General features: G+C 44.8%; 1 protein-coding gene across 5 annotated transcripts in view; it reads left to right on the top strand.

Moving 5' to 3' along the window:
* The window catches only part of MCF2L (MCF.2 cell line derived transforming sequence like), a 329,928-nt gene that overhangs the window by 222,753 nt on the left and 94,982 nt on the right, over window positions 1–12,193 (top strand). For all 5 annotated transcript variants that reach the window (XM_030201525.1, XM_030201522.1, XM_030201526.1 and 2 more), the window contains exons 10-11: window positions 2,155–2,274; window positions 2,808–2,999. In XM_030201525.1, coding sequence (XP_030057385.1) covers window positions 2,155–2,274; window positions 2,808–2,999 — 312 coding nt within the window. The remainder of the gene's footprint in view (window positions 1–2,154; window positions 2,275–2,807; window positions 3,000–12,193) is intronic.

Raw genomic sequence — 12,193 nt, 5'->3', positions numbered from 1 at the left:
GCATTTTTACATTGGTGCATTAAGCAGTTAGCACTGAATTTATTGTAATAACAATTATCACTGGCCTTCATTAATAGCTACTGTATGCTATACACCACCAGCACAGTACAAATCCCATATTAACTGCTTAGCATATTGTGGGTGGGTTATGAGCAGAGAATGGGACTGCTCATACAGTTAGGACATGGTACTTTACGGTGCCCTTTCTTAGCTGCCACAGCACGGGTGCACTTAACGCTCATGCATTATGGTCATGATGTTATTGCACCAGTAGCTCTAAAAAATCAAATCCAGGGGGGAGGGAGGTAAAGAAGAGCATGATCCAGATTAGATTTCTTTCTTCTTTTTTTTTTTTTTGCAGAAGACCATGGTAAATACTTTACCAGATGGCACGGTAGGTGTATCTGTGCTAACTGATAATGCATTTACCATGCAATAAGTATCTGCCCTGTATGGTAGATAAACGGGCAGATGCTAGTCATACCCCGAACATTTACCACAGGCTTCGAACTTATTACACATTGATTTTTGCACCAAATGCCTCATTACTTTAGTAAACAAGCCCCTTATACAGACAATACAAGATGTGCTAAACCAGGAAACAAACACCCGGGCCTATCGCATAGTGCTGGATACTAGCAGTCTGCCAGTTGAAGCTGTTATGGGCATAATGGAATATTTCAACTACAAATTTCACATCTAATAGTAGCCTACCTGTTTGTTTAGTTTATGCATGTTTGCAAAGTAATTACAAAATAGTCTTCATTCTTTGTAAGACAGAATCTTAATTGCAGCAACTCTAAGACTAGCAGCTGTAGTCCGTTTGTTAATTTTATGTGTTACCACAGATTTCATGATCTAGAGTTTACAGTTTTCTTTCACAATCTGTCTGCTGCCTGATTGTCCATTGCTTAAAAGCATGGGTTACATATTTCAAATCATCAGTTGTCTTCTTTCTTCATTTTGTTTCTCCCTCTGTTTTCTGTTTGGCCTATCTGCTCTTTTTGATCCCAATTTTTTAATTCCCTCTTTCCTCATTGGGGCCTGTTTAGGAGAGACAGCAGTATCAATTGACTGCTTGATAGTAATTCATACCCTGGAGGTTAGGAGAAGCATCCTTTGCTGTATCATACAAAAAATAAAAGTGTAAAACATGGTTATTAAGTCCACCAATGCTGAACCCTCTTTTGGGTAAGACCAAGGTGGTTTAATTGACAGGAGACGGTGTTATGTGACAAGGCTGAAGCTGTAGCCACCATCTTGATACCCTCAAACCAAAGCAAACTATCGATCCATACCAAGCCACACTTAGGCGGTCCTTATTTCTGATAAGCATTTGCTATTGTTTTGGGTGACTCAATACGGTGGCAAGCTCCACCTACTGACTTCAAGCCAGATAATGGACCAAGCATGCTCCTACCATCTCCTGTCAATTAAATCTTCTTGAGTGAAACCCACCAGGGAAAACCATTAGTGAAACAAATTAAGAGAAAATCAAGTTGATGTACTTTCAAAAGTTCAGGAGGTTCAACCAAGCAATATTCGTTCCCCAAACTCAGGCATTTGGTTTATGCAGCCTTCTGGATCTCCAGACATGGATTCTGTGTTCTTCAGGCTATGTACTGTCCTGTTTTTTGTTCACACTGGGATTCTCCAATTAGTGATGCAGTAGGAGATGCAACAAAATCATTCATCTTGTGTTAGATTAAAACATCTATCTCGTGTTGTTACTCTTCAGCCATGTCTTCTTTCTTCATCATACGTTGTGTGTCAGGAAGTTGCAGGCCCATCCCTCTTTTGATGAAAAATACATCACTACTGTATGGGAGTGGGAGTGGAAGTGGCTTAGTTGAAAGTTTTCCAAAATGAGATACATGGATGTTTGTTCATTGTCATTCATGAATTAATTATTCAAGGTATGTCATGCATGCCTTTGAGTCAGTTGTATGAGTGCTGTAGGTAATGTACTGTAAATCAAATTGGTCAGCCATCTTGTATTTACTTATCACATTGGCCATGTTCAGGTATTTTATTGTTCTAAATTGAGTTACCGGTAAATGTTTCTCAACACAGGTGGTCTTCAATTATTTTTGTATTTTGTGTACTTACATTTCTTGCATATTTCTGTTCATTTACGATCTTTTCTTACTTCAGGTCAAAGCCGCTTTAGATTTAGTCTCTGAACGCTTAGCTGCTTTCATGGATGTGGGAAATAGCTCATCACATGTAGAGTGTATTCTGAAAGATCTCATCAGCTTTGAGGAAAAATCCTGGGTAAGAGACCAACTGTGATGTTTGTATACTGTAACTCTATAACATTCTTATTTTTTAATGGAGGAGTGGCCTAGTGGTTAGGGTGGTGGACTTTGGTCCTGGGGAACTGAGTTCAATTCCCACTTCAGGCACAGGCAGCTCCTTGTGACTCTGGGCAAGTCACTTAACCCTCCATTGCCCCATGTAAGCCGAATTGAGCCTGCCATGAGTGGGAAAGCGCAGGGTACAAATGTAACAAAAAAAAAAAAGATTAAAAATAGTAAAACCATTCCATACATAGTACAGTAGGTATTTTGAAAAATAGCATTCTATAAAAGGGCAATTATTTTATTCCTGTAGGTAAGAACATTTGTTTCATTTTAAACACATGAGTAACTAAGCATTTGAATCTATTTACAAGAACATTTATTAGCTAATTGGTGTGAAGACATAGAGCACAATAATTTGTTTTACATTTAATAAAATGTCCCATCTAGCTTATAAATTCCATGGTAGATCTACTTTTAATCCACTTTTTGGTGCTCTTCTCCTAGGAATTCCTAGAAAAAGCCAAGGCTTTAGCCTTAGAAGGTAATAAACTAATCCAAAACAATCACTATGCTGTGGACTCTATTCTACCAAAGTGCAGCGAACTCCACCAACTTTGTGAGGAAACGGTGAAGGAAACTGAGAGGAAGAAGGACCTGCTTAATAAATCTTTAGAATTACATAGACTGCTGGAGAAGGTATTGTAAATCTAAAATGCACTTGGTTATGCCACAGGTTATATTTTTTCAAGCTGCTGGACGTGGTTTGCTAGATTGTGCAAGAATGCATGTTCTAAAAAGGATTCCCATTTCTTTTGGACTTGTTTTACTAATCTTTGTTGCCAAGGCTGAAGACTAGTAGGTAATGTCTTCCTCTTATACTTTCTACCTTGACAAGTTGTTTAGTGATTTTTGTGCCTGCTGCTAGAATAAAAAGCCCATTTTGCATAGGATGTCAAGAGTGCCAGGTCACAATGTACACAGATCCGCGTCTGTTTTACAAAGGCTTTGCTGCTTGCAGACTCCTTTGTAAAATTCTTAAGATGAGCAGGAGTGCAGATTTATTCCTGGTACATCTAGTGGGAACAGTGATATTACCGAAAAATATAAAAAAAAACCACCGTACCCTGATATCTGAAAGTATGGGTTGCTGCAGTCAGCATGTAAATGACCCCTGGGCCTTATTGAGGGTCTCTGCTGTGGTCTGGTGGGGAGCAGGAACACTTGGGGATCACTCTTGGTCCCCAGCCAAACCACCAGGGAAAAATTGCCTGTAAGATTGAGGGGGGAGGTGCAACGCTAGATCTGAGTGCCCTTTATTTCTGGTGAGAAAATGTCCAAACTGCAAAGAAGGAGGGGGCTCAGCCTTTGCCCCTGCCCTTGTAGACTGGCACTTGTGCGTGCCATGGAGCAGGGCTGCTGAGAGACTGGGACGGGCCCAGGGCAAGGCCATCCCGGGCCCCCCCCTGAGGTCGTCGTTGTCGCTGGCCCCCCTCCACCCACCAGGCCCCCCTGAATTCAAATCATAGTGCCTCACCTCGACCTCTCTCCGTGTGAAAGAAGCGCAGCAGCGGCAGTCTGCAGATCGCCTCCCTTCGGGCCTTCCCTCCCTGTGTCCCTGTGAATAATAATGAAAAGATTGTTTATCATACTAAAATATATATATATATATATATATATATATATATATATATATATATATATATATATATATAGTAATGATTATGGCAAATCATTATTATTGTATGAAAGATCCATCTGTATTTCTCTGTTCATAATTCATTACTGCTTTCAAACCTGTTTATACATATGACACAAGTTATTTTACTGTAATTGATTATCAATAAGTCAATAGTCATACTACACATTTTTTAAACAATCTTTTCTCATCTCTATTTTTATTTTTATTTCTATTTTTATTATTATCATTATTTTATATTTTTTATATATATTTTTGTATTTTTATTCTTTTTTACCTTTATTTTCCCCTACTACTTTTTTTATTTAGGTTTTATTTCAATTTTTAGGTCTTCATTTATTTTTGAATAACTACTATTCTGCTTATTTTCGAAGGAGAAGGGCGGCCATCTTCCGACACAAATCGGTATAATCGAAAGCCGATTTTGGACAGCATCAACTGTTTTCCGTCACAGGGTTGGCCAAAGTTCAAGGGGGTATGTCGGCAGTGTACCGAAGGCGGGATGGGGTTGTGGTTAGGAGATGGCCGGCCTCGGCTGATAATGGGAAAAAAAGAGGCTGGCCCTGATGAGCATTTGGCCGGCTTTACTTGGTCCCTTTATGTTCACGACCAAGACTCAAAAAGGTGCCCAAACTGACCAGATGACCACCGGAGGGAATGAGGGATCACCTCCCCTTACTCCCCCAGTGGTCACCAACCCCCTCCCACCCAAAAAAAAAAACATTTTTTTGCCAGCCTCTATGCCAGCCTCAAATGTCATACCCAGCTCCATCACAGCAGTATGCTGGTCCCTGTAGCAGATTTTAGTGGGTACTGCAATGCACTTCAGGCAGGCGGACCCAGGCCCATTCCCCCCCCCCCCCCACCTGTTACACTTGTGGTGATAAACGGGAGCCCTCCAACCCCCCCCCAAAAAAAACCCCACTGTACCCACATGTAGGTGCCCCCCTTCATCCCTAAGGGCTATGGTAGTGGTGTACAGTTGTGGGTAGTGGGTTTTGGGGGGATTTGGGGGGCTCAGCACCAAAGGTAAGGGAGCTATGCACCAGGGATCATTTTGTGAAGTCTACTGCAGTGACCCCTAGGGTGCCCGGTTGGTGTCGTGGCATGTGAGGGGGGATCAGTGCACTAGGAATGCTGACTCCTCCCATGACCAAATGGCTTGGATTTGGCCAGATTTGACCTGGCCGCCATTAGTTTCCATTATCGGCGAAAACCAATGGCGGCCATCTCTAACACCAGCCCAAATGTTGCGATTTGGCGGGCCCCGACCGTATTATCCAAACGAAAGATGGCCGGCCATCTTGTTTCGATAATACGGTCGGGTACGCCGGTTTACAGGGCCGTCCTTACAGATGGCCGCCCTTATAGATGGCTTGCCCCGTTTGATTATGCCCCTCTATGTGGTTTATTCTAATTGGACGTATTTATCTCCTGTCACATCCGGGGACGTCATTTCACGTTAGTCGCGTCAGTATTAGTTCCTATTTTTTCCCCGCATTTTTTTCGCGGTTCTTTGCTTATCTGCTTTAGGTGGCTGCATTCTTTCTCGCAGATCCAGGTAGGATTTTACCCACCTTCTGGTTTATTCTTATTGGACGTTTTTCTTATTGGACGTATTTATCTCCTGTTACGTCTGGAGACGTCATTGCACGTTGTCACGTCAGCATCGGTTCCTTTTATTTCCTGCGGTTTTTCATGGTTTTTTGCTTTTTATTTGCTTAACTTGGCTGCGTCCCTTCACGCGGATCCAGGTAGGATTTTACACCACCTTTGGTCCCCTTTTTTACTTTTTTATGGTCTGGTTTGGCGTTCACCAGGGTGATGGCCCCTAGGCTCCGTTTTTTTCAATTTGTTATCTCCAACAATGTCTCCTGCTTCTCATAACAGTGTTTACTTCTGACTTCTGGTCTCTGTGCTATCATGTTTCACAATTCATTGTGGTTTTCGCTTTCCATGTCAGCGCTTTCTATCCGGTACTTTGTCTCTTCTGTTTATTATAGCTTTCAAATTTTGGATTAATATTTTTATCATTATTATTATTATTATATTTATTTTCATTTTTAGTGTTTTGACTTTCATTTTTACCTTTATTATACTCGTGCTTTTCTAGCACTCAAAGTTGGCTTGACATCCAGCAGAGGATCTATTGGTATGTCTCATTGTTATCCTTTTTCATGCACTTTTAGTTTGTTCAGCCTTTCTGTTTTACAATTCTCTCACAGTATCACCTTACCCTCATAACATCATGCCACTACATTCTAGATGTCTACAAATATGCACTTTACGAACAATTAGCCATTAATATATATATAATTATATCATTATGTAAATGGATAGAACCTATTATTATTTTTTTTTCATTTTTCCTTTTTTTAATTATTTTTTTCCTAATACCTTTTCTCAAACATCATAATACCATCGCATTTAGTTATGTTTACATAAGTACATAAGTAATGCCACACTGGGAAAAGACCAAGGGTCCATCGAGCCCAGCATCCTGTCCACGACAGCGGCCAATCCAGGCCAAGGGCATCTGGCAAGCTTCCCAAACGTACAAACATTCTATACATGTTATTCCTGGAATTGTGGATTTTTCCCAAGTCCATTTATAAAAATGTTTGAATTTCATGTATCACTATTATATTTTAAACATATTATTACTGTTATTTTTTTATATATGCTTTCTGGATTCCAATTGTGTGTGGTTTATCTGTATATTCTTTTATACGTCTGTATTTTTATTCCTTGTATAATTTTCGCAGTTTTTACTGTTGTATGCTTATTTATTGATTTGTTTACTTGTATAATTATTTTTATTTTTATTGTTATTTGTGTATTGATTTTAAACTTTGTGTGTTTTTAGACCCCTGAAGAAGGCTTTTTCTGCGAAAACACAGACCGTGTAGGGTCCCAATAAACCTTGTTTGGAGCTCTTACTCCTGTGTTTTGACTGGTCACTTGGACTTGTTTTCTTCCACCCTGTGTTTGGTTTACTTAATTATGCCAGACAGGTTTATCTAATCTGCTCTTTGAAACCTCAGTAAGATACATTCTTAGGGAATATGTTCCAGTTTCTTGGAGCCGTAAAATTCTTCCTAATGTTTAATGTCGATCTACTTTGTTGCAATTCAGATAGATACCGAGTTATAAAAAGGATAACAGTAAATTTGAACTTTTCTTTTCTTTAAGCTAAATAAGTCCAATTCCTTTCTTTCCTCATTGGTCGTATTGTCTAGAACTATTATCAATTTTGTTTCTTCCCTCTTTGTTTTCTTCCCCGTGTTTTATTTAAAGTGTAGGGCCTAAAACTGTACACACTGGGTTGATTTTTATAAGAGGTCATCTATATGAGAAGTCAAGAAAGGTGTCTATTTTAAGCCTAGTTTATAAAGGCAATGTAGACAATTCTAGAGCAATTCTATAACTGGGTGTCTGTATTTTATGTACAGAAAACCAGGATTTGCATAGTTAAGTATACACTTATGTTCATTAAGTTGCAGCAAAGCAACTAAGTGCTATGCTGTAAGAGTATGTGTAAGTGGCCTAATGGTTAGTGCAGCGGGCTTTGATCCTGGTGACCTGGGTTCGGTTCCCACTGCAGCTCCTGGTGACCTTGGGTAAGTCACTTAACTCTCCATTACCCCAGGCACAAAAACTTAGATTTTGAGCCTTGTAGGGACAGAGAAAGTACCTGCATATAATGTATGCAGCGCTGGGTATGTCCTTCATTCGATTCAAAGCTGTACTTAAATCTCACTTCTTTTCTCTTGCATTTGGTTTTACCCTTCCTGCCAGTTGATTGTGAGGTGTGTGACACTGGTGGCCTTCTCAGTTTAGTTTATTTAATTGTGTTTGAGCATTCGTGATTACTCTGTCCTATCTTTCATGGAGCTACTTTCTATTTTTTATTATAGTTAATTTTTATTGTGAACTGCTGTGATCTCTTTTTTTAGACATAGCAGTATATTAAAAGTTTTAATAAATATAAACATAGTAGTGCTATAGAAGTGAGTGGTAATAGTAGTAAATGCAAGGGAGACATTTACATGGGAGGGGCATGGACAGTGCTGCCACTTACATGCACAACTTACAGCATTTAGATACCTGTAATTATACCAGTTCTATGGCTGGCGTAGCTGTGGGCATGTAAATATAAGGCACGCTCATGCCGGGTTATTCTACTATTACTTATAGAATTACCCCTGATCTATGGAATTCTGAATAGGGTGCTCAATTTTGTGCTTGGATTGAAGATCTGCATGCAAAAGTAATTGGCTTAATTGGTGGTGGTGATCAGTAATTGACGCTTCAGCTTTTAATTGGCAGTCATTAGGAGTTACATGCAGATCTGCCCTATACCCTATTTTATAATGTGCACTCCTAATTTTCATAATGTGCTACTCCATAGGGGGCATGGGCAGGGCCTGGGTGTTCCAATTGTTCAGGAGCAAGCAATTACACTAGGTTTTGGCAGGCATAAATGCTCATGCCCAAAGTTAAGCATGAAAATGCGTGCTAAGCTAGTATTCCATATCATCATGCTGATCAATCCATAGACTGGTGGATTGTGTCCATCTACCAGCAGGTGGAGATAGAGAGCAATCCTTTTGCCTCCCTATATGTGGTCATGTGCTGCCGGAAACTCCCCAGTATGTTCTCTATCTCAGCAGGTGGTGGTCACACACAGCAGCAGCTCTGGCTAGGTCTCCAAGCCTAATTCTTAGGTTTTGTTGAGTACCTGGGGTTGAGGGCTCTTCTTGAGCAAGTGCAAACCTGGTGGTGCCAGGTCCCTCCTTTTCTCCCCCCTCCCGCTGGCTCCATTAAAAAAAAAAAATTTGAACGTCCTTTAAGGGCGTTTATTTCAACGTTTATATCAGCGTTTATTGCAGCTGCTCACTGGGACACCAGTTTGTTACAGCTCGGAGCGAGAAGCAGGTAATTTTTTACCTTTTGTAGCGGGCAGGGGGTTCCCCAATCGGTCTCCACGTGGCTTATGGTGTCGGAGGGCGTGGGTGCGAAGAATCGCTCCCCGGACCGCGTGTGCGCGTCTAGCGGGGATGCGGGGGTTTCAAAGCCTGAATCGCCTTTTTTGGGCATCAGTTTGGAGTCCGGTCAGTGTCCCGGTTCTTCCTCCGGTGCAGCGTTTTTTCCAGCCATAAGCGCCCATCCCCCGCTGCTCGCCTCCCCCATTTTGGCCGGCCACTCTGCTCGGACGGATTCTTCTTGGGCCGCCCTCGAGGTGGGAGACGTTAATGCTATGGTCGCCCTTGATTCGGGCGACGGCAAGAAAGCAGCAAAAGTTAAGCGCCGTTCTTCCCGCGCGGCTCCTTCTCGGAGTTTCGCGCCAGACGCCATTTTGGATGCGCAGCATGTTTCTCCCCCGCTCTTGCGAACGCCGGTTGAGGGTGCGTCTAGGGCCATGGCCCAGGCTGCAGAAGTGCACAGTCTGGGGGGTTTCTCCCCTGAGTTCGTTTTGCTGCTGCATCAGGCTTTTCTTATGCAAAACGCTGCCTCTGCTCCCCTGTCTGATAGGGGTTGAGGCCACCGGAAGCAAACGCCCTCGGGTGGATTTCCAGGCCCTAGAGGACTCTGTCTCCTCTGATGTAGATGAGGGCAGCGTATCTGAGTTCTCCCAACAGTCCTTTGGGGATTCCTTGGAGGAGACGGATTCCCGCTCGGATGGAGCGGATGACCCCTCTGCAGCGCGGATCTTTCGCTCAGAGGATTTGCCCAACCTGTTAGTGCAGGCCATGAGCATTTTGAAGATTTCCTCTCCGGAGGACGTCTGTCCCTCAGCCTCTGCTGGCTCTGCCATTATGCTGGGGATGAAGCGCCCGCCTAGAACCTTCCACGTGCATGAAGCCATGCACACCTTGATTTCGGCTCAATGGGATTTCCCAGAAGCGAGCCTTAAAGTGGCTAGGGCTATGTCCCGCCTCTATCCTCTGCCTGAAGGTGAACGGGAGGCCTTTCATTGGCCTACCACGGATTCTTTAATCACTGCGGTGACTAAGAAAACGGCGTTGCCGGTGGAAGGTGGCATGGCCCTAAAGGACGCCCAAGACAGAAGATTGGAGGCGGCTTTAAAGTCGTCCTTCGAGGCGGCTGCTTTAAGTTTGCAGGCCTCAGTTTGCGGCTCCTATGTGGCCAGGGCGTGCCTGACGATTGTGCAGCGGGCTTCCCCCTCGGATTCTTCCTTGAGGGCTGATTGGCCGGCCCTGGAATCGGGCTTGGCCTACTTGGCAGACTTGCTGTATGATGTCTTGAGAGCCTCGGCTAAAGGTATGGCTCAGACAGTCTCTGCACGGCGCTGGCTTTGGCTGAAGCATTGGTCTGCTGACCACGCCTCTAAGTCTTGCCTGGCTAAGTTGCCTTTTAAAGGCAAGCTGCTCTTTGGGGTTGAGCTGGACAAGATTGTGACCGATCTTGGCATGTCTAAGGGCAAGAGGTTACTGGAGGTCAGGGCTCGGGCCAGTGGTGCCCGCCCCGGTTCCTCCAAAGGATGGTTTCAGGAAGCCCGTTGGTATCGCCCGGGCAAGTCGGGCTCCTCTGCTCCCTCTTCCTTCAAGAGGAACTTCTCCCCCAAGCAGCATTCCTTTCGCAGAGACCGCCGTCCCGGAGGTGTGTCCTCCGGTCCTCCCCCAGGGTCTCGTACCCAATGACGGGGCCCTGGTCCATGGCCCAGAGCAGATTGGAGGATGCCTATCCTAGTTTCTGGGCAAGTGGACCAGGGTAACTTCAGACGCTTGGGTGCTGGAAGTCATCAGAGACGGCTACAAGCTAGAGTTCTGCCGACCCTTAAGAGACGGGTTTATGCACTCCCCCTGCAAGTCTCCGGTCAAAGCTGTGGCAGTGCAGCAGACTTTGGACAATCTGATCCGCCTGGGTGCGGTCGTTCCGGTGCCAGAAGATCAACTTGGCAAGGGACGTTACTCCATTTACTTTGTGGTACCAAACAAAGGAGGTTCTGTACGACCTATCCTCGACCTCAAAGAGGTCAATCGGGCCTTGAAAGTTCGACACTTCCGAATGGAGACTCTCCGCTCTGTTATAGTGGCAGTGAAGGCAGGGGAGTTCCTGGCATCCTTGGACATCAAGGAAGCTTACTTGCATATTCCCATCTGGCCTCCTCATCAACGCTTTCTGCGTTTTGCAGTCCTGGGCCGACACTTCCAGTTCAGGGCCCTCCCGTTCGGGTTGGCTACTGCTCCGCGGACCTTCTCCAAAGTAATGGTGGTCATCGCGGCCTTCCTACGCAAGGAAGGAGTACAAGTCCATCCTTATCTGGACGACTAGTTGATCCGAGCCCCCTCTTATGCAGAGCGCAGCAGAACTTCAGACCAGGTGATTGCTCTTTTGAGCTCCCTGGGGTGGATCATCAACTGGGAGAAAAGACAGCTGTGTCCGACTCATTCCCTGGAGTATCTGGGAGTTCGTTTCGACACCCAAGCGGGCAGAGTGTTCCTGCCAGACAATCAGATTGTCAAGCTTCAGGCTCAGGTGGACCAGTTCCTAGTAGCCTCTCCTCTTCTGGCTTGGGACTATGTGCAGCTGTTGGGCTCTATGACGGCCACGATGGAAGTAGTGCCCTGGGCCAGGGCCCATATGAGACCTCTACAACACTCTCTGCTGCAGCGATGGACTCCAGTGTCGGAGGATTACGCTGTGTGCCTTCCCTTGGATCCAGTGGTGCGCAAGGCGCTGAGCTGGTGGCTGAGGCCGGACCAGCTGTCCGCAGGAATGCCTTTTTTGACCCCGGAGTGGGTTGTCGTCACGACGGACGCCTCTTTGATGGGCTGGGGAGCCCACTGCTTGGGAAGGACAGCGCAGGGGCTCTGGTCTCCTGCAGAGGCAAAGTATCAACCTCCTGGAACTCAGAGCCATTCGGTTGGCGCTTTTGGAGTTTCTCCCCGTACTGGCATTGAAGCCAGTACGGGTCCTGTCGGACAATGCCACGGCTGTGGCCTATGTCAATCGCCAGGGAGGTACCAAGAGCGCCCCTGTAGCCAAGGAGGCCATGAATCTATGCCAGTGGGCGGAAGCGAACCTGGAACTGCTGTCGGCGGCCCACATTGCGGGAGTCATGAATGTCAAGGCGGACTTTCTCAGTCGCCATACCTTGGATCCCGGAGAGTGGCAGCTATCTGCTCAGGCGTTCTTGGACATCACGAAGCGCTGGGGCCAGCCGAGC

The sequence above is a fragment of the Microcaecilia unicolor genome, chromosome 4, assembly GCF_901765095.1.
Source record: "Microcaecilia unicolor chromosome 4, aMicUni1.1, whole genome shotgun sequence".
Lineage (NCBI taxonomy): Eukaryota > Metazoa > Chordata > Amphibia > Gymnophiona > Siphonopidae > Microcaecilia > Microcaecilia unicolor.
Note: the sequence above shows the minus strand (reverse complement) of the source record. Positions and strands in the feature narration are given on the sequence as shown.